Genomic DNA, 27,877 nt, shown 5'->3' with positions numbered 1-27,877 from the left:
ATTCTTTATTTTAAAGGGAAGAAAAAATTCGTGAGTAGGTAACTGGACCATCTCAGATGAATCAAACAATAAACATCTTAGAAATAACAGTGACTGAAGCAACACTTTCCAAGGAAGTCAGGTATTTCTACAACCAACTCCTTTCTCGTTCATATTTCAGTTGAAATAGCCTTAAAACTACCTACATACTTGTCTAGTGAAACCTCATTAACACACAAGTAAATTTAACATTTTCCATTTTATTAAGAGTCCTATGCAAAAAAGAAAAAGAGTCCTATGCAAAAACAATCAATGATGTTCCATAAAAAAAATTAGACTAATTCAATAATAAGTTCTTCAAAGGCAGAATCTATATCAATTATCCTCTAGATATACTGGCAAGTATAGGGAATTAGATGTTAGAAATCTCATATTCAAGTCTGTGCTACTTCAATTACTACCTGCATGATGTGAGTATCAATTTCCTCCTTTGTTAAATAAAGACAATTGTATCTGCCCCACCAATCTTACAGGCTTATTTGAGGTACTAAATAATATAAAAAAATATAAAACACCCTTGTAAACTATGAAGGCTTCCAGAAACTTTACAATCATTTTATTTATCTTTAGTGGCTAGAACATAGGTAGCCTAACATGTTTCTTAGTAATGACTGCAAATGTAACGAATGAGATGGTTTGCTGTTGGTCTAAAAGAACCTCACCATTCTTACATCAACAGTCAGCTTAATATTAAAAACTGAATTAGGCGGGGCGCCTGGGTGGCTCAGTGGGTTAAAGCCTCTGCCTTCGGCTCAGGTCATGATCCCAGCATCCTGGGATGGAGCCCCATATGGGGGGGGGGTCTCTGCTCAGCGGGGAGCCTGCTTCCTCCTCTCTCTCTGCCTGCCTCTCTGCCTACTTGCGATCTCTCCGTCAAATAAATAAATAAAATCTTAAAAAAAAAAAAAACTGAATTAGGCATTAAGAACAAGTTGGGTCACGTACACAATCCAAGCTTTTCTAAAGAGTATATGCCCACATGATGAGGGTAGCCAGCCCTTAGTCCCAGAAGACTGCTAGAGGGCAGCACAGAGTTGGAAAAAACTGAATCTCCACACACATTTTGGTTAATATCTTCACATCTTAACTTCCCTTTCTGGAGAATGAATCTCTGGTTCCTACCACGTCCAGCCAGTACTCAAGGCCTCCTGCAAGGCCCTGGCACTACCTTGCCATTTGGACCCAGAGACACCAGGCCTCAACCCTACCCCCTTTCTTTACCCTAAGAAAGGACATGTATGGTGTGTCCTGTGGCAGACTGAGACAGTTCAGAAGTCTGCCAGTGAACATGTGCCAATGTACCTATACTGTCCCCATGCCCACCCAGCCTTGGTCCCTGGAAGACAATGGCAGAACTGGTAAGACTGCCATCCATGACTTTGCCCCAGGTACCTGTGGCCAAGGGTTCCTAGAGACCCCTTTAACCTCCCAAATACTAAGAAGCTGAAGTATTTTAATATTGAGGGGCTTTTTCTTGGTGCAGAGTTTATATCCATAATGCCCTGGTTATACAGTGTTTTTTATATATAATTAATACATACAGTATGTATATATTTAAAAAAGGGTTGCTGTCATGTGGGAATGCAGAACACCACGACTCAGATTGTTCTAGAGAAACCACAAAATTTGTATTTTCATATAAAACTGCTAATTCACAAATATAGAAAACTTAATTAAAAAACCTTTCTAGCTGTCAAGTCATTAAACTTGCCATTCACTCTCTTCCCCCAGATATTTGTAGGATTTGCTCCCTCACTTTGGTCCAATCTCTGTTCAAATATCACCACCTTCCTCAGAGAAATCTTCCATGACCATCCCACCTAAGAGAGTTGCATACATTCATACTCTAACCATTCTCCATGCCCTTACCCTGCTTTATTTTTACCTAGAGAGTCCATCACTACCTGCTAGTAGAAGCACTGGCATTAGATTTTTTTAAAATACCTGTTTATTGTCTGTTTCCCTTAGTAGAATGAAAGGAAAGTAGTTTTGTATACCCTGTGTTCCCAAAGCCTTGAGTAGTACCTGACATATACGTAAGTGCTCAATTAGTACAGTCAAATGAAAGGTTCTCAGATTGTTGACTGACACATATAGGTGAACTTGGAAATGTAAAAAATATATGTGAAAGCAGTCACATGGCATTCTCTTCCATTTACATAAGCATAAACCTGTTTTCACTTTTCAACAAGTTTATCAGTTTTAGGACATTTACCAATGTTCACTGACAGAGTTACTAATACAATATCACTATCAATACAAGAACATTTATCAGTGCCACTAAAAGGATACGAGAAGCGATCGTTCCATGTTGCTCTTTCCACGTATTCCAACATGACAACAGCTTTGATTGTCGTTAAAAGTTTGTTCCATGTTTCATCAAAATCTACTACTCTTGGTTTCAAAGACATTGTGCAAGTTTAGTGTTGAAATCTGTTAATTAAAAACAACAGTAACGTTAGCAAGAATTCTACAAACAAGTTACTTGTTTTTAAAGCATCACAAAATTCACCAGCACAATAGACAAAAGGGGTGAGAACAGAACCTGGCGCACAGTAAAAACACAATAGACACTGGCCACTATCTTTTCATGACTATCCAGACAAGGAATTACACAGAATATTTACATTCATTACAAACTCTAGGATATGGAAAGCTTTTACTCCAAGTTATTTATGATCAAGAGTGTTGTTCCAAGGATTTAGAAGACTCAGTGTGTTGAGGGAAAAAAGCTGAGGCCCCATTAGCCAAAAACCCAACTCCCATCATAAGAAATATGCAAGAGACACTCAATAAAAAGGTTTTGGCTCCAAATCCTTGTATGTACTCTTTAAACTAGGGAATGAGATAGGTGGGAATATGAGAAGACACAAGAAAGTAAAAGGGTTTATCTTCCCAGAACCTTAGTTTAGGTAAAAGATTAGGAAGGAAATTTACATTTCTATCAAAACAAATGAACCACAGAGTAGAACACAAAATCCACATGAACCTAAAAAGATTTAAAAAATGTATAGATTTCAAAGACCATCAGCGTTGCAGCAGAGAGCTAAGGCTCCATCTTAGATTCTCAGAGTATCCAGTCCCACACACCTAATGAAAGCATGGCTCTAGCATGAAACCTCTGATTCTGGTGACCTTGACCAGCCCAGAAGTGAGCTAAAAGATTTCTTTGCCTAGCAGACAAGCTATATTCTAGAAGTCAGCCAGTTTCTGAAACAAAAGGGTAGAGAAACTTGGCTTAAGTGCTAGATTCCAAATGCTTCCCAATATCAGATAAACAGAAAAATATCAATATCAGAAAAACAGATTAAAAGAGAACTCTTTTAAAGTTAAATTTTTTTTTTAAATTTTTTTTTAAATTTATTTATTTGTTAGAGAGAGAGAGCGAGCGAGCACAGGCAGACAGAGTGGCAGGCAGAGGCAGAGGGAGAAGCAGGCTCCCCGCCGAGCAAGGAGCCCGATGTGGGACTCGATCCCAGGACGCTGGGATCATGACCTGAGCCGAAGGCAGCCGCTTAACCAACTGAGCCACCCAGGCGTCCCTAAAGTTAAATTTAATTGAAGAAGGGAGTACTTTTCTGACATGTGTTTTAACATTCTCCCCAAAGCTTTCCATAATTACCAGAACTGTGAACACCAAGCTAGCCTTGTAGGCAAGGCCAAATAAGGAGGAAATCCTCTCTCTTGTCTCCTATTGTGTAGGAAAATAAGGAGTAGGTAAACAATGGGGAGAAGGGGAAGAAGCATAAAGAAAAAAAGGAGACAAGGGGAAGAAAGTGGCTACACACCACCAGCCCACCAACTGGAAGTGGCTCAAAGCCCTGCTTACATTTTTGTTCTGAGAAGTAAAGAACTCAAGGAGTCCAAGGAAGAGATTTCAAGAAAAAGAAAAGGAATCAGAGAGAAACCAAACAAAATCCAGGAGGATGTGCCACCCTGAATCAACAGTCTTTTCTCAACATACCAGAGACTAACCACCAGGATTTATTTAAACTTCCAGTACTAACTAGAATGGATGAGCAGTTATCTGTGAGAGTAAGAGTGAGTGAGTTTGAGTGTATGTATGTTGTGAGTAGGTGTAGGGGAGAAACAGGGAGGACCTAAAGCGCTAGCTCTACAAAGGGAATCAACGTTAACTACTTCACACCCTTATTTACCACATCCTATCCAACTGTGTTCCTGAATTACTTCTTAAACTTATCTATTCCTATAATATTTATATAGTACTTACTATGAGCCAAGCACTATTCTAAGCACTTTATACAAACTCATTTAATTCTCAGAACTATCTGATTAGGTAGGTCCAACTATTCTCTCCATATTCCACATAAGAAAACTGAGTCATAGGGTGATTAAGGAACCTGCTTAAGGTCACAGCACTATTCAATGGTGGCCTCAAAAGGATTCACACCTGTGCTGGATCCCTTCCTCTTAATTGCTATATGCAACTATACTGCCTTACTAGCATCTTTGGTGAATGTTAAATACTTGCAAGGTACCATTCTAGCCTCTAAGGATATAGCGGTCAATAAATAAAATTCGTGACCTTCAAAGTTATAATCTCAGAACTGGCACTCAAAGACAAAAATAACCTACCTAAACCAAAAAGTTAACCAGTCACTCTTATACTTAAAAGCCATTTGATATTTTCCACTATAGATAGCCTGAAGTTTAAACTCACTGACAACCTGGCATACTAAGCTTCTATGATTTGACCTTATTAGTACAAGCATCTTTTCAGCTTCCTCTTCTCATGGGACTCCCTTCCTTGACATCATAATCCAGTAACTTCTCTGGCTTTGAGGTTAGTGAACTCCGCAGGCTAATTCACACACCCAGCCTTTACTCTTTGTTTTCTTTACCTAAAATTCTTCTCTTTTTCTTCCTCCCTCTTTCTACCCATTCACCTAACTCTTACTGATATCACAGCCTTGGTGTAGTATACCTGCCTTTAAAAAACTTTCCCTGGGGGACACGTAGGTGGCTCAGTTGGTTAGGCATCTGTCTTCAGCTCAGGTCATGATCTCAGGATCCTGGGATCAAGCCCCATATCAGGCCCTCCGCTTGGCGGGGAGTCTGCTTCTCGTTCTCACTCTCCCTCTGTGCTCAACTCTCTCACTATCTCTCTCTTAACTATATAAATAAATAAAAACTTCCCCTGGGCCCAGTTAAACCAGGTTAGGTACCCTATTTTATGTAGTACATGAGAAAATTCTGACTTACCACTCTTAGAGCATTACCCAACCTGAACTGTAGTTGTTGGAGTGTTTTTCTTTTTTCTTTTTTTTTAAGATTTTATTTATTTATTTGACAGAGAGAGATCACAAGTAGGTAGAGAGGCAGGCAGAGAGAGGGGGGAAGCAGGCTCCCTGCTGAGCAGAGAGTCCAATGAGGGACTCAATCCCCAGACACTGAGATCATGACCTGAGCTGAAGACAGAGGCTTTAACCCACTGAGCCACCCAGGCACGCCTACTGGAGTGTTTCTTAAAGATAAGGCCTATTTTGTTACTGTATACTAAAAAGTTGGCAATGTCCCCTTTATAATAGTTTTTTTTCCTTTATTATTATGGTGGTATTATGCCCACTACCTGTAAATTATTTTAATGGCTACATGATTACCTTTTACCTTTATTCAAATTTTGACAGAATTAGAGTGACACTGACTTCTTTGCTAAAACCAACAGGTTTATGGTAGAGTGGGTATATATGCAGTGATAATCCATTTTTAGATGGATGGAAAATATGGAAGTCAAGGTGAGAAAAACACTAGCTTAGTGAAACATACTAGAATTTAATGAACCAATAGCTGAAAGTATGCTGAAACTGTCTCCTCAATTCTCCGCTTACACAATAGAAAGTTCATATAATTAAAAATCTAAGTTCCTTCATCTTATCAAAATTGTTTATATGTAATTATTCATGAGGAATTTATATAAGGATGATACAGAGCAAGTAAAGAAGCAGGAACATGATCACCTCACTATTCTTCTACATCTCCCAAGCTGTCTGGTAATTCGTAAAACTAAATGAGTCTTCTTCATCCCTGTGCTTTACTAAAGACCCCATCATGGTCCTATGCCTGACATTCTGCCAAGACATTTTCCATTCCCACTTAGATTACGTCCCACTGAGTGTCCACAAAGTTCTCATATTACCACCTTGGCTTTTTCCTGAGTTTCACCCAGGCAATATTAGGGATTTTGGGTTTTGTTTTGTTTAGTTTTAAAGATTTTGTTTATCTGTTTGAGAGATACAGCAAAGAGAACACAAGCAGGATAACTGGCAGGCAGAGGGAGAAGAAGGTCCCCATTAAGCAAAGAGCCTGATGTGGAACTCGATCCCAGAACCCTGAGATCATGACCTGAGTTGAAGGCAGATGCTTAGCCGAGTAAGCCCCCCAGGCACCCCAATGTTAGGACTTTTAACACTTAGGCAGTACACAGGTACTATGCCTAAGGCTCATGAATGTTATGAACCCTAAAAACAAATCACAGGCTCTAAATAAAAAAAAAAAACCAAAAGAAAGAAAGAAAGAAAACATTTCAAAAAATATTCATGTGTCATTACATTTCCAAATAACATTATGTCAACATTAATTTTAATACCTACAAAATTTTCATTACATTTGAAAACAATTTAGACTAGATTTTCTCAGAACCATTTGTAAATATGTATGATTATCAACAGTAAATTAAATAATTACAGAAGTAATTTACATAAAAAGAGTTATCATATGACCCAGAAATTCCACTCCCACATATATACCCAAGAGAAAACATAGCCACACAAAAACTTGTACATGAATGTTCACAGCAACATTATTCATAAAGGCCAAAAAGAAGAAATTAACTCAAATGTCTATCAACAGATAAATGGATAAATGAAGTATATCCACACAATGGATTATTATTCCACAATGTAAGAGAATGAAGTACTGATAGATGTTACAAAATGGATGAACATCAAAATCAGACTTAGTGAATGAAGTTGCTCAAAAAAGAGGTCATCTGAATGCATTCTATGCTATATATATTATATATTCAAGCATTATTCAATCTACAATCAGTATTCAATTATTACAATCACTATTCAATTTACAATCTACAGTCAGCAAAATCCAGACTGTAGGAAACTACTAGATAATCAGATTTCTTCAATAAATATGCGCACATATAAGAAAGAAAAGAAAAAGAGAGAGGGAAAGAGATATAGAGGAGGAATTTATTTATTTTTTTAAAGATTTTATTTATTTATTTGTCGGAGAGAGTGAGCACAGGCAGACAGAGAGGCAGGCAGAGGCAAAGGGAGAAGCAGGCTCCCTGCCGAGCAAAGAGCCCGATATGGGACTCGATCCCAGGACCCTGGGATCATGACCCGAGCCGAAGGCAGCTGCCCAACCAACTGAGCACCCAGGCGTCCCTAGAGGAGGAATTTAAATCAGACTAAAAGGCACATTAATCAATTACAGTATGAATGAACTTATTTGGATGTAGACAATCTTTTGTATTAAATTATGACACCCCTGGACACTTGGACAATGACAGGATATTTGATAACCTTAAATAAGTAATTTTTAACTTTTTATAATGATAATTATAAAATGAGGTTTTTTTAAATTGAGAGTCCTGTCTATTAGGTCATATTCCAAAATATTTATGAATATAATGAAATGCCATCTGAGATTGGCTTCAAAATTAACATCTTACGGGACACCTGGGTGGCTCGCCAGGTTAAGCATTTGCCTTCAGCTCATGTCATGATCCCAGGGTCCTAGGATAGAGTTCCACATCAGGCTCCTTGCTCAGAGGGGAGTCTGCTTCTCCCTCTGCCTGCCGCTTGCCCTGCTTATGCATGCACCCTCTGACAAGAAATAAAATCTTTAAACAAAAAAAAATTTTAAATAAAAAATTAAAACGTTAACAGCTTGGTTATGAATATTTAGGATGAGTGACAAGTATAAGCGGGTTTATTATACTATTCATTTTTCTGTATATATTTGCAATTTTCCAAAGGAAGGGGGTAAAAATCCTTCTCCTCATCATAAGCATGGGGTGAGGGGAGTACATAAAAGAAAGAAATTGGGGAGGGTATGGGCTATGATGAGTGCTGTGAAATGTGTAAACCAGACGATTCACAGACCTGTACCCCTGGGGATAAAAATACATTATATGTTTATTAAAATAAAAAAAAAAAAAGAAAGAAGAAAACTCAGTTTCTGAGAGATACTAATCTAAGAGATCCAACATGCAATCAATATGCATCCTAAGAAAATCAGAACAAGTGGTGCCTGGGTGGCTTAGTGGGTTAAAGCATCTGCCTTCGGCTCAGGTCGTGATCCCAGGGTCCTGGGATGGAGCCTCACATCGGGCTCTCTGCTCAGCGGGGAGGGAGCCTGCTTCCACCCTCTCTCTCTCTGCCTGCCTCTCTGCCTACTTGTGGTCTCTCTGTGTCAAATAAATAAAAGATCTTAAAAAAAAAAAAAGAAGAAGAAGAAAGAAAATCAGAAGGAGAGGTAATTATCAAAGTGAAAAAAAAAACCACCCTAAAACTGAAGAACATGAGTTTTCCAATTAAAAGGGGTCTACACAATACCCAGAATATTTGATTTTAAAAAGGTGGCTCAGTGAGTTAAAGCCTCTGCCTTCAGCTCAGGTCGTGATGCCAGGGTTCTGGGATCGAGCCCCACATCGGGCTCTCTGCTTGCCAGGGAGCCTGCTTCCCCATCTCTCCCTCTGTCTGCCTCTCTGCCCACTTGTGATCTCTGTCTGCCAAATAAATAAATAAAAATCTTTTTAAAAATAAATAAATAAATAACAGGCACCTCTTTTTGCCATATTAAAACATTGAGGAAAAAGAAAAGATTCCAAAAGTCTTCAGAAAAGAAGAACAGGTTACAGCAAACCCTAAGCTGGAAAGTCTTTGGATTTATCAAGAGCAACACTGGAAGGTGGAAGGTAATATAAAGCTATGCCTTCAAAATTCTCAAGGAAACTGACTAACCACCTAGAATTCTCTATTAAGAGTGATTCAATTTACTTCCGATGCAGCCTTTTTAAACAGGGAAAGAGAAGATATATTCTATCAGGAGGGAATGAAACAAATTAAGAAAGACTTGGGATCCCAGAAACAGAAGGATCTAACAAAGGAGAAATAACAATTTTTCAGAATAGCTATTATACAGAGCTTAAAAACAATTTGTCCAGAAAGACACTTAAGAATAAAGGGCTACAGGAGAGTTGCCCTAAGAAAAGGGGAAGGAGGAACTAATAGATCATCTCAGGTGGCAATCAACTTTTCTTGTAAAGGAGTAGATAATATATACTTTAGGCTTTGAGAGCCATTCAGCCTCTGTTAAAACTAACTCAATTCTGCCATTGGAACACAAGAGCAGCCACAGACAATAGCAAATGAATAAGCATGGTTGTGTTCCAATAAAACTTTACTTACAAAAACAGGGAGAGGAAAGCATTTGGCCCCTGGGCCATATTTTGCCTTGACTCCTTCCTTCCTCACCCCTCCTCTCACTGCATAACATGTTTGGACACTGTAAGGAGGAGTTAGCAGCTCTGGTGGAGAACCAGGGGATAATTTAGGTAGATTAAATTAAAAACTAAGAAACGTTTAAGAAAATATTTCCTAGTTATAACACAAAAAGCCTGAGTCATAAAAGAAAAAACTGGACTTCCTCAAAATTAACAACTTCTCATCTTGGAATAATGCTGGCAAGAAAATGGTAAATATATAATAAATATATATAAACCTAGTTATAAAGGGTAGAAAACAAAAGTAGTAAAAATAACTATAAGTATAGTAATTAGTTAAGCAATACACAAAATAAAAGGATGTAAAACATGACTTCAAAAATATAAAATGTAAGGGAGAGTAAAAATGTAAAGCTTTTTAGAATGCACTCAACCTTAAGCTGTTATCAACTTAAACAGTTACAAATATAGCTGTTATATGTAAGCCTCATGGTAACCACAAAGCAAAACAAAAGATAAACAAATGGTAAAGATACACAAAGATAAAGAAAAAGGAATTTAAGTGCACCAGTAAATAAATTCTCAAACCACAAAGGGAGAGAGCAAGGAAAGAAAGGAACAAAGAGGAGCTGCAAAACAGCCAGAATACAATTTACAAAAAAATGGCAGTAAGTGCATACCTATCAACTTAAATAGACACAACTCTCCAACCGAAAAACAAAGAATGTCAAAATGGATTTAAAAACAAAACCCATCTATATGCTGCCTACAAGAGTCTCACTTCAAATTTAAGGATACACACAAACTGAAGGTGAAGGGATAGAAGATACTCCTTGCAAATGGAAACAAAAAGAAAGCTGGGATAGTTAAATTTAGAAAAAAATCAATAAGCAAATATCAACCTTAAACATGTTAGACCAGGTGGACTTGATAGATATATACATAACATTCCACCCAAACACAACAGAATCCATTCTTCTGAAGTGCACATGGAACATTCTCCAGGACAGATCATATATTAGGCCAAAAAATAAATCTTAATAAATTTAAGAAGACTGAGGGGCACCTGGGTGGCTCAGTGGGTTAAAGCCTCTGCCTTCGGCTCGGGTCACGATCCCAGGGTCCTGGAATCGAGTCCCGCATCGGGCTCTCTGCTCAGCGGGGGGGGGCCTGCTTCCCTTCCTCTCTCTCTGCCTACTTGTGATCTTTGTCTGTCAAATAAATAAATAAAGTCTTTAAAAAAAAAATTTTAAGAAGACTGAAATCCTATCAAGCATTATTTCTGACCACAATGGCATAAAACTAGAGATCAATAACAGGAAGAAAACTGGAAAATTCACAAATTTAACAACATGCTATTGAACAACCAGAGTCAAAGAAGAAATCAAAAGAGAAATAAAAAGAGACTGAAAAGTATGAAAAACAGAACATACAACATACCAGAACTTGTGGGATACAGCAAAAGATGGCAGTCTGCAACAAATGCCTACCCCAAGAGATAAGAAAAATCTCAAACACTAGCTTCACACCTCAAGCAACTAAGAAAAAAAGAGCAAAGGAAGCCCAAAGTTAGTGGAAGAAAGGAAACAGCAAAAATCAGAGTGGAAAAAAGTGAAATAAAAACTAAAAAGATAATAGAAAAGATCAATGAAACTAAGACCTGATTCTTGGAAAAAATAAACTAAAGTGACAAATCTTTAGCTAGACTCACCAAGAAAAAAAAAAGAACTCAAAATCAGAAATGAAAGAGAAGACATTACAACTGATACCATGGACACATAAAGGATTTTAAAGAAATGATTATGAACAAATAATATGTAAACAAATTTGACAACATATAAAAAAATGGATAAATTCCTAGAAACATAAAACTTACCAAAACTGAATTATGAAGAAATAGAAAATTTAACCAGACTGATTACTAGTTAAGAGGCAGCATGAGTAATCAAAAACCTCCCAGCAAACAAATGTCCAGGACCAAACAGCTTCACTGGTAAATTCTACTAAACATTCAAATAATTAATACCAATTGTTCTCAAACTCTTTCAAAAAACAGAAGAGGAAGGAAACCTTCCAAACTCATTTTATATGGCCAGTATTATTCTGATACCAAAATGAGACAAGGATGCCACAAGAACAGAAAATTATAGCTGATATCCCTGACGAACATAGACGCAAAAACCCTCAACAAAATAATAGCAAACCAAATTCAACAATACAAAAGGATCATACACCAAGATCAAGTGGAATTTATTTAACATCCTCAACTCAATCAATGTGATAAACCACATTAACAAAATCAATGATAAATATTATATTATCATCAAAATAGATGCAGAAAAAGCATGACAAAATTTAACACCCATTTATGATAAAAACTCTCAATAAAGTGGGCTTAAAGGGAATGTACCTCAGCACAATAAAAGCCATATTTTTTTTTAAAGATTCTATTTATTTATTTGACAGACAGAGATCACAAGTGGGCAGAGAGGCAGGCAGAGAGAGAGGAGAAAGCAGGCTCTCCACAGAGCAGAGAGCCTGATGCGGGGCTCGATCCCAGGATCCTGGGATCATGACCTGAGCCGAAGGCAGAGGCTTTAACCCACTGAGCCACCCAGGCGCCCCAATAAAAGCCATATATTAAAAGCCTATGGCTAACACTGTAACCAACAGTGAAAAGCTAAAAGCTTTAAGACAAGGATATCTACTCTTACTACTTTTATTCAACACACTATTGAAAATTGAACCACAGCAATTAAACAAGAAAAATAAGTAAAAAGCAACCAAATTAGAAAAGAAGTAAAACTGTCAGTATTTGCAGGTAACAATATTATATACAGAAAATCCTAAAGGCTCCACCAAAAACCTATTTGAAGGAATAAACTAATTCAGTAGTGTTATAGGACACAAAATCAGTATACAAAAATCTGTTGTATTTCTATACACCAATAACTACCTACCAGAAATCGAAATTAAGAAAACAATCCCATTTACAATTGCATCAAAAAGAAAACCTAGGAATAAGGGTGACTGGGTGGTTCAGTCGTTAAGTGTCTACCCTCAGATAGGGTCATGATCCCAGGGTCCTGGGATGGAGCCCTGCAACAGGCTCCCTGCTCAGTGGGAAGCCTGCTTCTCCCTTTCCCACTTCCCCCTGCTTGTATTCCCTCTCTCTCCATCCTTCTCTGTCAAATAAAAAAATTTTAAAACAAACAAACAAACCTAGAAATAAATAACCACAAAGGTAGGAGAACCTGTACTTTTAGACACCTTACTATAAGACACTGATGGAAGAAAAATTGAAGAAAACACAAACGAAAAGATATTCCGTGCTAAAGATATTTTGTGTTGGGCACCTGGGTGGCTCAGTCATTAAGCGTCTGCCTTTGGCCTGGGTCATGATCCCAGCGTCCCATGATCCCAGCGGGATCCAGCCCCGCACCGCACCTCACTGCAATGCACCATGCTCCCTGCTCAGCGGGAAGCCTGCTTCTCCCTCTCCCATTCCCCTTACTAACCTCTCTTGCTGTGTCTCTCTCTGTCAAATAAATAAAATCTTAAAAAAAAAAAAAAATTGTGTTAAAACGTCCATACTACCTAACGCACTCTACTGAGTTGATGCAATCCCTATCAAAGTTCCATTAGCATTTTTTTCCCCACAGAAATAGGAAAAACAATGCTAAAATCTGTATGGAACAAAATAACACAAACTCATAGATACAGAGAACAGAACAGGCTACTAGAAATGGGGAGTAAAGAGTGAGTAAATGAGTGACAGGTGTCAAAAGATACAACCTTCCAGTTATCATATAAATAAGTCCTGGGGATGTGATGTGCAGCATGAGGACCACAGTTAATAATACCAAATGTTATGTATTTGAAAGTTGCTAAGAGAGTAAATCTTAAAGTTCTCATCATAAGAAAAAAAAATTTTTCTGACTACATAACAGATGTTAACTATACATACTATGATAATCACTTGGCAATATATACAAATACTGAAATCATTACATTGTAAGCCTGAAACTAATATGTTATATGGCGATTATACCTCAACAGAAAAAAAAAATGAACGAAAAGCTACAGCCTGGGAGAAAATATTTGTAAGATACAGATCTGATATAGGACAGATACACAATACACACACACAGGATTACTACCCAGAACTCTCAAAGAACTCTATAAAGAATGCTCAAAGCTCAGGAATAATACAACACACAATCCAAATAAAAAGTAGTCAAAAGACCCAAAGAGTTGAGAAATACTGATAGCAAATGAGTACATAAAAGATGTTCAACTTCATTAGTCATTAGAAAAACACGTATTAAAACTTCAACAAGATACCACTACACACCTATTGGAATGGGTCAAAAATCTGACAGAATCAAATGCTGATGAGGATGTGGAGCAACAAAAACTCTCTTTGTGCAAGTGGAAATTTAAAATAAAACAACGACTTGGGCAGTTTCTCTTAAATATACACCTTTCATTTAACCAGTAATCCCCTTTCTGAATATTTATACATTAGAAATAAAGATACAGATTTACAAAAAAAAAAAACCTAAACACAAATTTTTATAGCACCTTAATTCATAACTGCACAAAACTGTAAACAACCCAACCGCCCATCAACTGGTGAATGGAAAAACAAAATATGGTACCTCCATGCTGTGATGTATTATTCACCAATAAAATGGAATAAATTACTGATATATGGACAATAGATGATTCTCAAAAGCTTTAGCTAAGTGAAAGGAGGATTCATTTGACTAAATATTATATGATTCAATTTACATTACATTCTGGGGAAGGCAAAAACACATGGACATACATCAGATCACTGATTGTCAGAGGCTCAGGAAAGACTACAGAAGAGCAATAGAAAACTTCTGGGGTGATATTAATTGTGGTGGTACTTACAGGACCATAAAAATTTGTCAAAATTCAAAGAACACACACATAAAAAATTCAAAGAACATTTTTCTATGTCTGTTATTCTTCCATAAACCCAACCCCTCAAACTCAAGATGTTCATCCTTCCGCAGTATCCCACATCTCAGTCAGTATCAACATCCAGAGTTCCTCAAGCCAGAAATTTTATTCTTTCTTGATTTCTCTGACTCTCCTCTACAAATCAATTCAATAATAAGTCCTGTCTTTATCTTCTAGCCAATTCTTGAATTCACGCACTTCTTCCCATTTCCAATGACATCACCCTAATCCAACCCACCACCTCTTACCTGATCACTGCCATAGCTTCCTAAGTGACCTGCCCATATCCTCTTTTGACCCCTCGATACATGTCACCTACCATGACCAATGTAAACGTTCCAAAACACAAATGTGATTATTTCATACACTTGGCTTAAAATCCTTCAAAGACTCTAACTTACAATCTTTAGCATGTATCTTATATTTTATTGTTTAACAAAAAAATTCTCTGCTAATTTATCACTCTGACATCTTTACCATAAAAGTTGGTAAATATTTTAATAATATTCTGATGACAAAGATTTTAAAATAAGTTATCAGTTTTAAGAGAAAAGCTAAGTAGCCTACGGTAAAGATGAGAATAAAAAAGTAATCAGGAAAATCAAACTGTTAATCTATCTAGATTTCCAATAGAAATGTTCTAAAATCTCGGGGCACCTGGGTGGCTCAGTCAGTTAAGTGTCTGCCTTCGGCTTGGGTCATGATCCCAGGATCCTGGGATCGAGTCCCACATCAGGCTCCCTGCTCAGCGGAAAGCCTGCTTTTCCCTCTCCCCGCCGCTGTGCCTACTTATGCTCACTCTCTATCTCTCTGCCAGATAAATAAAATCTTAAAAGAAAAAAAAAAAAGAAAGAAATGTTCTAAAATCTCTTTTAAGTTTTCCTCCTCACTACACGTACCTCATTCCTCAGAACACTAAAAGCTGACCTGTCACTTAACTTTCCAGTGAGTTTTAGGTTTCTGAGGCTGAAAGAGAGCTCCAAAAGAACATGTTACTACCAGAAGTATGATGTGTTAACACAGCCTGACGAAACTGTTTTAAAAACAAATTTACAAATAATAGCAGAAATAGAAAACGTAACTTTGCCAAGATGGGATGGATCTTAATTTGAAGCAATACTGTTCTTCATTTGGACATTTTTCTTTCTTTCTTTCTTTCTTTTTTTAAGATTTTACTTATTTATTTGATGAGAGAGAGCACAAGTAGGCAGAGTGTCAGGCAGAGGCAGAGAGAGAAGTAGGCTCCCCACTGAGCAGAAAGCCTGATGTGGGGCCTGATGCCACGACCCTGGAATCATGACCTGAGCCAAACAGACACTTAACCAAGCCACTCAGGCACCCATGAACATTTTTCATATAAAGAACTGATTTGGATAATTACATTTCAGCAGGTAAAGCAATAAAAGATTCTCAAAACTTTCCATTTTAGGTAGAGAATTGATATATATAATTGGATAAATATTTTACCTGAAGTATAAACTATTTTAGTAAAACATATAACCATGTTTAACATGTTGATGAAGGTGACTACACCTTAATTACTGATAAATGCTTTAGTATGCCACATTTCAGTTGACTTCCAAAAGTATGATTTACGAATAATGTAAAAGGCTAAACACTTAATACTGTGATTCTTTTTTAAAGATGTATTTGAGAGTCCACATGTGCATGCACACATACATGGGGGGAAAGGGGCAGAGGGAGAGGTAGAGAGACTCAAGCAGACTTTGCACTGAGAGCAGAGCTCCATGCAGGACTCGAGCGCACCACCTTCAGATCATGACCTGAGTGAAAAGCAACAGTCGATGCTTAACCAACTAAGTCACGAAGGCACCCTGTAACTCTCTTTTCAGCAAAAAAAAAAAAAGAGAGAGAGAGAGAGATATGAAACTACCAAATGATGACTTTTTACTTCAGTATTGATCACTACTGCCAAAAATTTGGCCAGTCCAAAAATTACAATACTGGGACCTTAATTAACTTCAGGTACTCAATATACCATAGTTAGCTTTTCAAATCACATTTAGTGGGCTTAGAGCAGGTTATATTCTAATTAATATCATTATAATTAATATAATTTGAAAGAAAATACTTAAGGCCCCATACAGGACATTATTAACTTGCAGTATTTTCCATTTGCATAGGAAATGCTACCTCTACTACACACTGACTAAAAATGCTTCTGTCATTTCATATAAAAATAAGCTCCCAGGTTGCATCTAAACAATTTCATCTTACTGTATTCAAATGAGTGAATCAATAGAGTCAAAAGATATCTTTGTTATCTGATGAGGCATGGGGTACAATGCTTTTTGTTGCAACAAGATTTGATCCATGGAGCTCTTAGTACTCCACAAATGTCATTTCCATCATTTGTTAAAAAAAAAAAAAAAGACTAGACAGAGTAGGGGAAAAACAGTAAAGAGAAATACAGTAGACTCTCATCAATATCAGTTGGCAAAAAGTATATTGCAGGAAGAAAACCCTTAAGTCTCAAAGAAAAGGAAGGACAGTGGGGAGTAAGGAATGTATTTATACTACAATATGTAAGTTGTAGAAGGCAAATGCTTCCAAAATAAGCCCATCTGACCAGAATTAAAGACCATTCAATCTTCAAACTTGAGATTCTCTCCCAAGTCTCTACGGACTGTACTTCTCAAGTTTTCACACTGCTCTCATTAGTATGCAGTTTAATGTCCCTTTTACTTGCTTTCTCTTTTTTTCTTAATATTTAGGCAAGGAATTTAAGACACCAACCAGCCTTTAAAAAAAAAAGAAAGAAAGAAAAAGAAAACCATTCTCATATACCTATCTCAAATAAGCTACAGAACTTGAATTTGTCTAACTCCCTCAAAGGTAGGCAAGCTCACACACTGCCATGCATGCTAGACAAAACTGTGACCAACCAGCCTTTTCACAAATAATTACATGATCCAGGGCACAATTTTTCCTAGGCCTGATCTTCTATCCAAACATTAAAAAGGGTTACCCTAAATCATTCTGTCTTTGCACTACCCAAAGAATTGCAGTATTTGTTATCCCATTCTTTGAGAGCTAAATTAAATCACATATATTTAAAAATCTTGGATTTAGGGACGCCTGGGTGGCTCAGTCAGTTAAACTGCTACCTGCAGGTCAGGTCATGATCTCAGGGTCCTGGGATCGAGCCCGACATTGGGCTCTCTGCTCAGTGGGGAGCCTGCTTCCTCCTCTCTCTCTGCCTGCCTCTCTGCCTGCTTGTAATCTCTCTTTCTCTGTCAAATAAATAAAATATTTAAAAAAAATCTTGGATTTAAATCTTTTCTCATCAATACAGGCTAAGATGTTAAGATTAATAGTAATTTGCTTTTCTGAGTTGTTGTTATGGGTTACTTAGTTTTTATGGACGGAATCACATACTAATCAGTTTCTACCGGTTTATTATTGGCTGTAATAAAATTCAGATTCCTTGCTTCTCTTCCAATTCCTACCAACTTTATCATTATTTCTCAACTGGTCCTTTTTTCCATTCAAATTAATATACCTGGGAGCTACTATATATTAATTCCCACTTAAATCCTGGCACAGCTCTAGAAGACACAGACATGAGAGAATAAGAAAAGGTGATACAGCTACAGCAGGTACACATCAACTTTGCTCACTTCCTCCTGCCTAAAATTCCAAAAACAGCATGGACAACACAACCTCTTACAATCCCATTCTTTCACTTAAGTGTCCATTAAGGTAAAGAATAAAGGCAATCCAGGGGCACTGGGATGGCTCAGTCAGTTGCACCCAGGTCTCAGGTCGTGATCGCAGGGTCGTGGGACTGAGTCCCATGCCCATGCCCCCCATTTCGGGTTCTGTGCTCAGTGGGCAGTCTGCTTCTCTCTCTCTCTCTCCCTCTCCCACTACCCCTCCCCCTGCTCATGCTTGCACGCACTCTCTCTCAAATAAATATTTTAAAAAAATAGAGACAATCCAATACACAAGTTATAAAAAAGAAATAAAAATGACACCAATTCTCCTACAGGAGAGACCTGGAGCAGGATGTACTTTGCCCATGACTTATAATCATCATTACAGCATCTAACTACAGAGTTGTTAATAATAATAGCAAATCTTTATTGGCTTGCATATATTCCAGAAACCATGCTAAACACATTTTATACATTATCTCATCAATTCCTCAGAATAACTCTAAAATGACTATTATTCTCTGTTTTTAAGATGAAAAGACAGAGATTTAGAAAATTTGGGTAAAATACATACATAATTATTAACTAGCAACCTCTGAATCTGAATCCAGATCCATCTGGCTTTAAGATGAAGCTCTTACCCCTGTCCTTTACTGCATTTATTATTTGCCATTGTAAAAACTAGAGTTGGCTCAGAGGAAGTAGATGAGATGATAGTTCAGCCTTGTAGAAGCAGGCAAGTCCCACCTAAAAGGCTGAATGTCTTAAGATGGTGGAGGAAGTTTCTGCCAGATGTCAAAACATTAAGAAAGAGGGGCACCTGGGTGACTCAGTCAGTAGAGCATGTGACTCTTGATCTCAGGGTCAACTCATGATCTCAGGTTGAGAGTTTAAGCCCCACACTGGGAGTAGAGTTTACTTAAAAAACAAAACAAACACGCCATGCATGAGAAAGAAAGAGAGGAAGGAAGGAAGGAAAACGCTGGTCTCAAAAATGAAGAAGTGTGAATCAAGAAACTAGTATTCTAAACTGGCTCTGTCAATGACAGTGTGATCCCAGGCTAGTTGCTATTTCATTTTCTCCATCTGCACAACATAAAAAGACAATATTTATATATACTTTCCAAGTTTGCTGGGTAATGCTAAGTTTAGGTAGTATTATTCTCTACTGTTTTCTGTAATTTAAGTTTTCCATCCATGTTTTTGAATCTAATGAAGACCAAAACTGTACCATTACTAAAATCTTTATGCCTTTACTCTTTCTCATATTTTATTCCCATATATCAATTAAAAAGGCTTTCTTTCATTCCATTCTTCTTATAAGCAGTTCATTTTAATGTTCACCTATTTCATATAGGAAAAAATGCAATTCCTTTCATCATAATGCCACACCATTTCCTTAATCCTCGATTACCTTCTTTATAACTAGTTTTTAGCCCTCTAAAATTTAACTTCCAAACTAGCCAAAGTTTGGACATAACCAAGTGCCAACATAAAGCCATCTATTGATAATCCACATAAAATACACTGTCCTTACTTACATGCAAACCTTAACTCAAAATGGAAGAAAGGCCTATACTTAAGATCTAAACATATAAAAATAGAAAATTCATGGAAGAAAACAGAGCGGGAAAGCTTTGGCATCGGATTTGGGAATGATTTCTTGGATATGATACCAAAAACACAAACAAAAGAAAACACAGATAATTGGTCTTCATCAAAATTTAACTTTCATGCATCAGAGGACACTATCAAGAGTGAGAAAATCCACAGAATGAGAGAAAACATTTACATCTCATACGTCTGAAAAGAGATTAATATCCTATATAAAGAATACCTTAACAACAATAACAAATTTTGAAATGGGCAAAGATCCTGAATAGACATTTCCCCTAAGATACACAAATAGCCAACAAGCACATAAAAAGATCTTCAACATCACAAGTCATTAGGGAAATGTAAATCCAAAATACAATGAGATGCCACTTCACACCTAGTTAAGAGTCTATTATCACAGCAATCAAACAAGCCAAAAATGGAAAGTATCTAATGTTGGTGAGGATGTGGAGAAATTGGAATCCTTGTGTAATGCTGGTAGGAAATGTAAAATGGTGCAGCCACCATGGAAAACATTTCAGTAGGCTCTCAAAAAACTAACTACAGAATTACCATATGAGAGCACCAATTGCTCTTCCAGGTATTTACCCAAAGGAAAAGAAAATCAGGGAATGGGAAAGATACTTGTGTTACAACATTCACGGCAGCATTATTCACAATAGTCAAAGATGGACAGAACTCAAATGCCCATTAACAGAAGAATGGATAAGCAAAATGCAATACACATAAAAGGAATATTAATAATTCATAATAAAGGAATAAATTCTGATACATGGTACAACATGGATGAACCCCGAAAACAGTATAAACCAAATAAAAAAGATAACAAAGGAGACAAATTCATAAAGACAAAAAGTAGACTACAGATTACCAGGTGCTGGCAGGAAAGGCAATGGTGAGTTATTGCTCAATGGTTGCAGTTTCTATTTGGGATAATGAAAAAGTTTTGGAAACAGATAGTGGTGATCGTTGTGAAGACACTGTGAGTACAATTACTGCTAGTGAACTACACACTTACAAATGGCTAAAATGGGAAATTTTCTTATGTATACCTTACCACAATAAAAGGTACTGTCCTGGGGCGCCTGGGTGGCTCAGTGGGTTAAGCCTCTGCCTTCAGCTCAGGTCATGATCTCAGGGTCCTGGGATTGAGCCCCGCATTGGGCTCTCTGCTCAGTGGGGAGCCTGCTTCCCCCTCTCTCTCTGGCTGCCTCTCTGCCTACTTGTGATCTCTCTCTGTGTGTCAAATAAAGAAATAAAATCTTAAAAAAAAAAAAAAAAGGTACTGCCCTTCTCAGTGTTTAAAATCCAGATCATATGGACAAAAAAGTTCTGATGTAAAAGAAATATCTAAATCTCAGGGCAAAGTGATCTCTAAAAATTTTTTAAATGTAATTAAACAATACTTAGAACTACAAAGATAAAGTATGATTACTTTTGGCTTATACAGACTTTTACCAAATAAAAGAAATATTCTGAAAGATAGCTTAACATGTTTTTTAAGGTTCAGGACTATTTGGGGATCTTCCTGAACATCACTGTAATTCATTATTCTAGTAACTTCATATCAAAGTATGCTCTATTTCTCACTGTCAGAAAATAGTAATTATAAACAAAAGGGGACAGCTAGCATAAACTCTATAGTGTTTGGAATGCGAGTTATCGGTATGAACTCATAGTTTTTAATAAATGCACACATGGATTAAAAAGATACACAAATAAACATGGATGTTTGTGTATGTGAGTTAATGTGTATCTATACATATATTTCTAGCTCTGTCTGCTAAGAAGGCCTAACAGGAGCAATGACACCTCAGTAGCAATAAGCACACATCACATCCAGATCTTGGTTTCTAAATATCATCTCCAATAGAAAGAACCAGAGCTCCTAGGACAAATGACTGATTCTAGGTCTCAGCAGAGAAATGGAAGATAAACCTAGAAAATGTTATCATGCCAGAAAAAAAATGATTTCCTAAAGAAAAGAGAATGGGGGCATGGTGAAAAAACAAAGAGTCAACCTGAAGACCATACCTGGAACGATCTGACAACAAAATAATGACAGCATTAAATTATAAACCATAGAATAAAACAAGTATCTATGACTCAATACTAATATAAACAAATTACTAAATAAACAAGAAGGGGCAGGTCTTCCCTACAGAAAAATTCCAATTAATAAATGTAGAAGGAAATGAGAAAAATAAAACCACTATCAGGTGAACACATTATAGTAATTGTTACAGGCAAGATCTACCAAAGAATACTGAAAACAAATGGGCAAAGGTTTGAAGAGAAAAGGGATAAACACACAGTTTCAAAGAATCTCCCCAAGATACCTTGTAATCACAAAGACAAAAATGGTGACTTTAGAAGTAGAGAAATTTGACAGACATGACATCCACCATATGAGAATTAACATCACCTCAAATAGGATATACTGACATCCTGTACTCAACATCAATAATGTTGAACGTAGGACTCAACATTACACTGCACATTACTTCTATAGTATTTTTGTCAAAAATGCAAAACTTCAATAAATCAAGAAAACATCAGACAAAACCAAACTGAGAGACATTCTACAAAATAAATGACCACACACTCATCACTAGTGTGAAGGTCATGGAAGAAAAAAAGACTATTATAGATAAGACTAAGAAGACACAATAACTAAATGCAATGTAAGATTCTGGACTGAATCCTGAAACAGAAAAAGGACGTTACTGAAAAAACTAGTAAGATTCAAATAAGGTCTGTAGTTTAGTTAATAGTATTGTACCAATGTTAATTTCCAGTTTTAATTACTGTGCTCTGGTTGCATAAGTTATTAACATTAGGGAAAGCTGGGTGAAAAGTGCCTGGGTGAAGGTACAGATTTCAAAATTTAAAAAAAAAAATTGTTGAAGTATCCTATACATTTTCTCCCTCAAGTGAGTTAAACAAAGTTAAGAAACCCAAGAAGTATTTTCATAGAGTAAGTAAATCCAACATTTCAATATCTGAAAAGCAACCTATGTTGAAACAAGACTTCAGTCATTAAGAGATACTTATGTATTTACAGGTGCTAGAGATGCTATCTTCAAGAAACTTATAGCTGGTAAGAGAAACAAAAACAATAAATTGTCAACTTCGTTGATAAAAAAATTCTGACACACAATCAGGCTACAATGCAATGATTAAATAACAAGAGTAACATCATTTATGATGTTAAAGTATATAAATGAAAATCATTTAGAAACTAAAATCTTCAAATAAAACATTAACACCTATACATTTACAGAAATTAAGTTAGCCTAACACACTCACTACACATATTTCAAATGGTAGTCTTATATGTAATTACTGTCTAATGCTTCAAAAAGTACTATTAAATATTTTCCATTAAAGATTATATTTCTTCAACCTAAAAAGCTAGTAGCTTACTTTAATCTCTAGCAAAAAAGAATACAAGAGAAATAAAGATAACAAAAATGACCACAAAAATCAAAGTAAACAAAACAATTCTTAAATCAAGTACAATCTCGGGGGCGCCTGGGTAACTCAGTCAGTTAAGCACCTGCCTTTGACTCAGGTCATAATCCCAGGGTCCTGGGATCAAGCCCTGCATGAGCAGGTCCCTGCTCAAAGGGGAGCCTGCTTCTCCCTCCCTCTCTGTGCTCTTTCTCTCTCAAGTAAATAAAGAAAATCTTAAAAAAAAAAAAGAACAATCCCAGAAAAAAACAGATATATTTACATACCAAGTGACTGGCTAATAAAGACAGCTAACTGAAAATCAAAATGTCAACCAATATATAAAGCATTATAATCATATTTATTAAAAAATATTCCCTCTCTCCTCCTCTGGGTAGGTCAATCAACAGGGTTCAACTGCACCCCAAAAGTTATAGCAGACGCTAATGATCTTAACCCTACTCAGTCTCAAAACGTCTAAGGATCAAAAGACCTACACTGTTCTAGTCTTTCCAATAAGCCTTCCCAAACACAAAGTGGTAACAGAGGATGACTCTAAATATTCTTAAAGATAATAATACAAGGATTATGCTAACATCTGCAATATAATAGAAACATTACTGTTAAGATTCAAACCCAGGCAAAGAGCCAGATCACTGTGAACAGATACATTGATTAACTGATTACTGAGCAAGGATTCAGTCATACATCTCAAGTATCAATAACTTGTTATATATCTCCTAACATTCTAAATTTCTGCCTGTTTTTCCTAGACATAACAACAACCAGTTAAAAGTCTTTATAATATTAAGATTCCAGGGTTGATTCTGTCATCAATTTTCTTGAGTTTAATTGACAGTAGTTACATGAAAACACTGCCTTCATTTATAATCAGACATTTTCCAGTGTATAAAGAGAACAGGCAGATAAGAAAGGTAGAACACAAAAGAAACAGTGCAAACTTTTGTAAAAAGTCTCATAAAAAGTAACAGCTCTTTAAACAACACCACATCTGTAGGTCCAAAACTCAGCAGGAACCAACTTAGAAAATGCTGCAGTATTCCAGGGCTTTCTCCACTGCTCTCTACATTCTTTCCTTAGGTGGGCTCAACCTGTTTCATAACTTAAACACCATTTCATACTCTAAAAAATACAAGGGGTCAAGGCAGGTGAAGTATGCTACCATTATGACAAAGTGGGGAGAAGAATATACACATATTTGCTTTATATGTGCATAAAAAATATCTTTGGGAAGGTATGTAAGAAAACATGAACCCTGTTTAACACCACAAAAACTGGGTGTTACAGGATACAAGAAACAAGAGATTTTCACTCTGTACCTCATCAAACATTTAAGTTTTGAATCATGTGAATATAGTTTTTATTCAAAACATAAATAAACCAACAGATAAATGCTGATGATGCCCCATCTCTCTTTTCTTTCCTCATCAGAATTTAAGTACCATGAAGACAGAGATTTTGTCTATGTTTTCACTACTATATTCCCACGGCCAGGTCCACTGCTGGTGCTTGAAAAACATTTGTTCAATGAATGACTTCTTAATCTCTTCAGTAAACTCCAGATGGTATACCCAACTGCCTACTTCTTACCTCAACTTGAACATCTAACATGTCCTACTTAACATATCTTATCTAACCTTTTCCCCATATAACATGCTTCCCTTACCGCTCTCTCATCTCCATACACAGCATCACCACCCTCCAGCTGAAGTCCAAACCGGAAGAATCACCCCTGTCCCAACCAACTGCACTTTCATGCAAGCCTCAAATTCAATCAATGCCATTAGCTCCAAAACGTACCTGAAAAATCTTCAGCCTGATCTAACACGCTAGTCACTAATCTACCATAGCCTTCTAACTGGTCTCTCTGCTTCTTTTCTCCTCTTATCCAGTCTTCCCTGCAGTCAGATTGTCAATCAGACCAGAGCAATTTCAGTTTCACAAAAATTCCAATAGCTTTTCCATGTACTTTAAGAATAAAATCCAAACTCCTTTGGACAATAAGACCTCACCAGATCTGGCCCTTGGCTATGACCTAACTTCTTATCTCCCACTAGGGTCCACACGCACTGAGCTTCTTCAGTTTACTGACCCCAAGCTTGACACCACCTCTGAGAACTTCCCTGTGCTGTTCCCTCAGAAAGGAATACTCTCCCCTCAGACTTCCAAAGGCTAAACCCTTCTGACTTGTCAGGTATCAGGTCAAAGCTCACCTCAGACAGGTCTTTCCCAACCACAGCATCTGAAGTAGTCTTCTCTCAGTCACTACCACAACTTCCCATTTTATTTCCTTCATCGCACTTAATGATTCTCTGAAATTATTTTTATTCCTTATGTCTTATCAGTCTCTCCCTCCCCCACCAGAATTGAAGCTCTAGAAGGACAGAAACTTCACATGTCTTGCTTATTGTTGTATCCCTAATGCCCACAATAATACTTGATATATGAACCAGGTACTTAAATATTTAACTGATAGAGAAGGCAAAACTGACTTTAAAGAAGGTCCACAATATTTAATTTAATAACAAACTGGTGAGGATAAAAGACATGGATAAACCATCTTAACTTCCATAAAATACCGAAAATCAACAGAGGCTGGAGAGTGAAGTAAGATTATTTCAGATGCTTCTGAACATTCAAATACATAGAAAAGGTATTCTTCACACACTATGTGCATGCACACTATAGCACTGTTTTCCTAAATTATACACAGCATCTGAAAAGAAGAAAAGGGTAACTCAAAACACTGTGTACATCTGTAATTTCGCCTCTGAGTCTTTCGGAAGGGTCTTTCAAACACTGTTTTTTTGGCAAAGTATAATCAATCTGTCTGCCTTGGAAAGGAATCCGAGATTCTAAAAGGATAGGGTATAACCTTTTGAGTGTTTTAAATACCTATTAGGTAGTCAGTAGTCAATGAGAACAAAGTGATTATTTCCCATATTTTACTCTGAATGTACATTTGGGACAGATCTAGTTCAAAGAATTTTATACTGTCAAGTCAAAGCTCCTACAGTGAATGTTAATATCTTCAAATCTTATCTATTCTAGTTACCTAATCTAATTATGTTCAAAATGTAAACTTACACGGTACCACCCATCAACTGGTAATAGTAATCCCTGAGGGAAAGGAGATGATTTGACAATAACAGTGTGCAATTCACGGATGTTTTATTTACATGCACATATCGGTGGGGTTGTAGGGAATGGTCCAGACTCCCTAGTGTGTAAGTGCTCTGAGAAGTCTAAGGATCTTATTTCACCAGACCCTAAGTGTAGAGACAGGTCTGGAGTGCACGTAGGTTACTCCTCCCCATAGCTATCAATCTTCGCTGTCTGCGGAAACAAAAGTGAAAATACTCGTGGCAAGGATGTAAGAGACTAATGCCCCCACACACACCCCCAAACACAGAGTTGTGTATGCGTGTGAGCTCGTAAACAAGCAGAAGAGTACACGCACTCTCACCTTCCCTCCTTCGGAAGAAAATGGGGCCGAGGGAGGGGCGGCCAAGGCCGGGTAGGGGAGGCCCGGGATCCAGTCCAGGGGGTGCCGGGCTTAGGGGTCAGCGCTCCGGGGAGCCGGGGTCACTTACGGGACACCATCTTCCCCCGCCGCCCCCCTTCCATCCCTCTCCCCTCCCCCCTCTTCGCCCCCAACTCCTTTTCTCCGCCCCATCCCCGCCACCCATTAACCGGGAAGGGAAGTTTCCCGGAGCCTGCAGCCCGGCTCCCCGACCCTCAGCGGGGTTACCTTCTGCAGAAGCGGGACAAGGGACAGGGGATAAGGGGAGGGGGAGGCAGCCCGAAGGAGTGAAGGACGAAGCCCCCGGCGAGGAAGGTGGGCGGCGGCGGCGGCGGCTGTCAGCTCGCGTTCCCCTGCTCACAGCGCTGCCATTACTGTGCGCCGAGGCCGCCTCCCCGGCCGGCCGCCGCCACCCGCCCAGGAGACACGGGGGGTGGGGAGCGAAGCCCGGGGAGCCCGCGCGCCGGACGCTCACCTGCCACAGCGGGAACACAGCAAAGCTCAAGGCCGCCGCCGCTCCCGGACGGGACAGGGGCGGCGGGGAGAGGGGAAAGGGGAGTAGGACGGGCTGGTTACGGGATCCGTAAAAGAACCGGCCTCTGGACCCGGCTTCCCCCCCCCCCAACACACACCCTTCGGGCTCCTTCTTCCGCTACCTCCAAATCCCCCCTCAGAAAGCAATGGTAGAGTCCGCGTTACGGCAAGCGCAGAGAGCCCGATTTAGTGCAATTGCGAAGGGCCGCGGAAATCAGTATTCAAAGTGACTTCTTGCGGTATTCCCGGTTAAGGAGACAATCACGGTTCGCTGAGCCCAAGAGACTCAATACCTACCAAGTTTTGGCACTACTAGTAACAATATGTCAGAAAGGTGTTTTCAACAAAAATACGTTCCCTTTGAGTTGTTTGAAATCGATGTGAATATTCTGAGACCTACAATCTCCTTGCCAACACTACCATGGGCTTTTCAAATTGTTAAAAATATGTTAGCAAAACTATGTTCCCCTCTGACATACATCTTTTCTAGTGGGTTTTTGTCTATAGATAAATACTGAGACATAAATATATTTTAAA

The 27,877-nt window shown here is 37.8% G+C and overlaps 1 protein-coding gene across 2 annotated transcripts in view; it reads right to left on the bottom strand.

The window, feature by feature from the left end:
* CUL2 (cullin 2) overlaps positions 1-27,485 on the bottom strand; it is a 104,375-nt gene extending 76,890 nt beyond the window's left edge. The window contains exons 1-2 of one of the 2 annotated variants that reach the window (XM_080810096.1): positions 27,282-27,485; positions 2,332-2,472 (exon numbers count right to left, since the gene is read on the bottom strand). In XM_080810096.1, coding sequence (XP_080666222.1) covers positions 2,332-2,450 — 119 coding nt within the window. In that variant the 5' untranslated portion in view covers positions 2,451-2,472; positions 27,282-27,485. Of the gene's footprint in view, positions 1-2,331; positions 2,473-27,034; positions 27,218-27,281 lie in introns of those variants that run through there. The other variant, XM_080810095.1, reaches the window with a different exon arrangement.
* Between the last annotated feature and the right edge of the window lie 392 nt (positions 27,486-27,877).

The sequence above is a fragment of the Martes martes genome, assembly GCF_963455335.1.
Source record: "Martes martes genome assembly, chromosome: 8".
Classification (NCBI taxonomy): domain Eukaryota; kingdom Metazoa; phylum Chordata; class Mammalia; order Carnivora; family Mustelidae; genus Martes; species Martes martes.
This window is presented reverse-complemented; position numbering and strand designations above follow the sequence as displayed.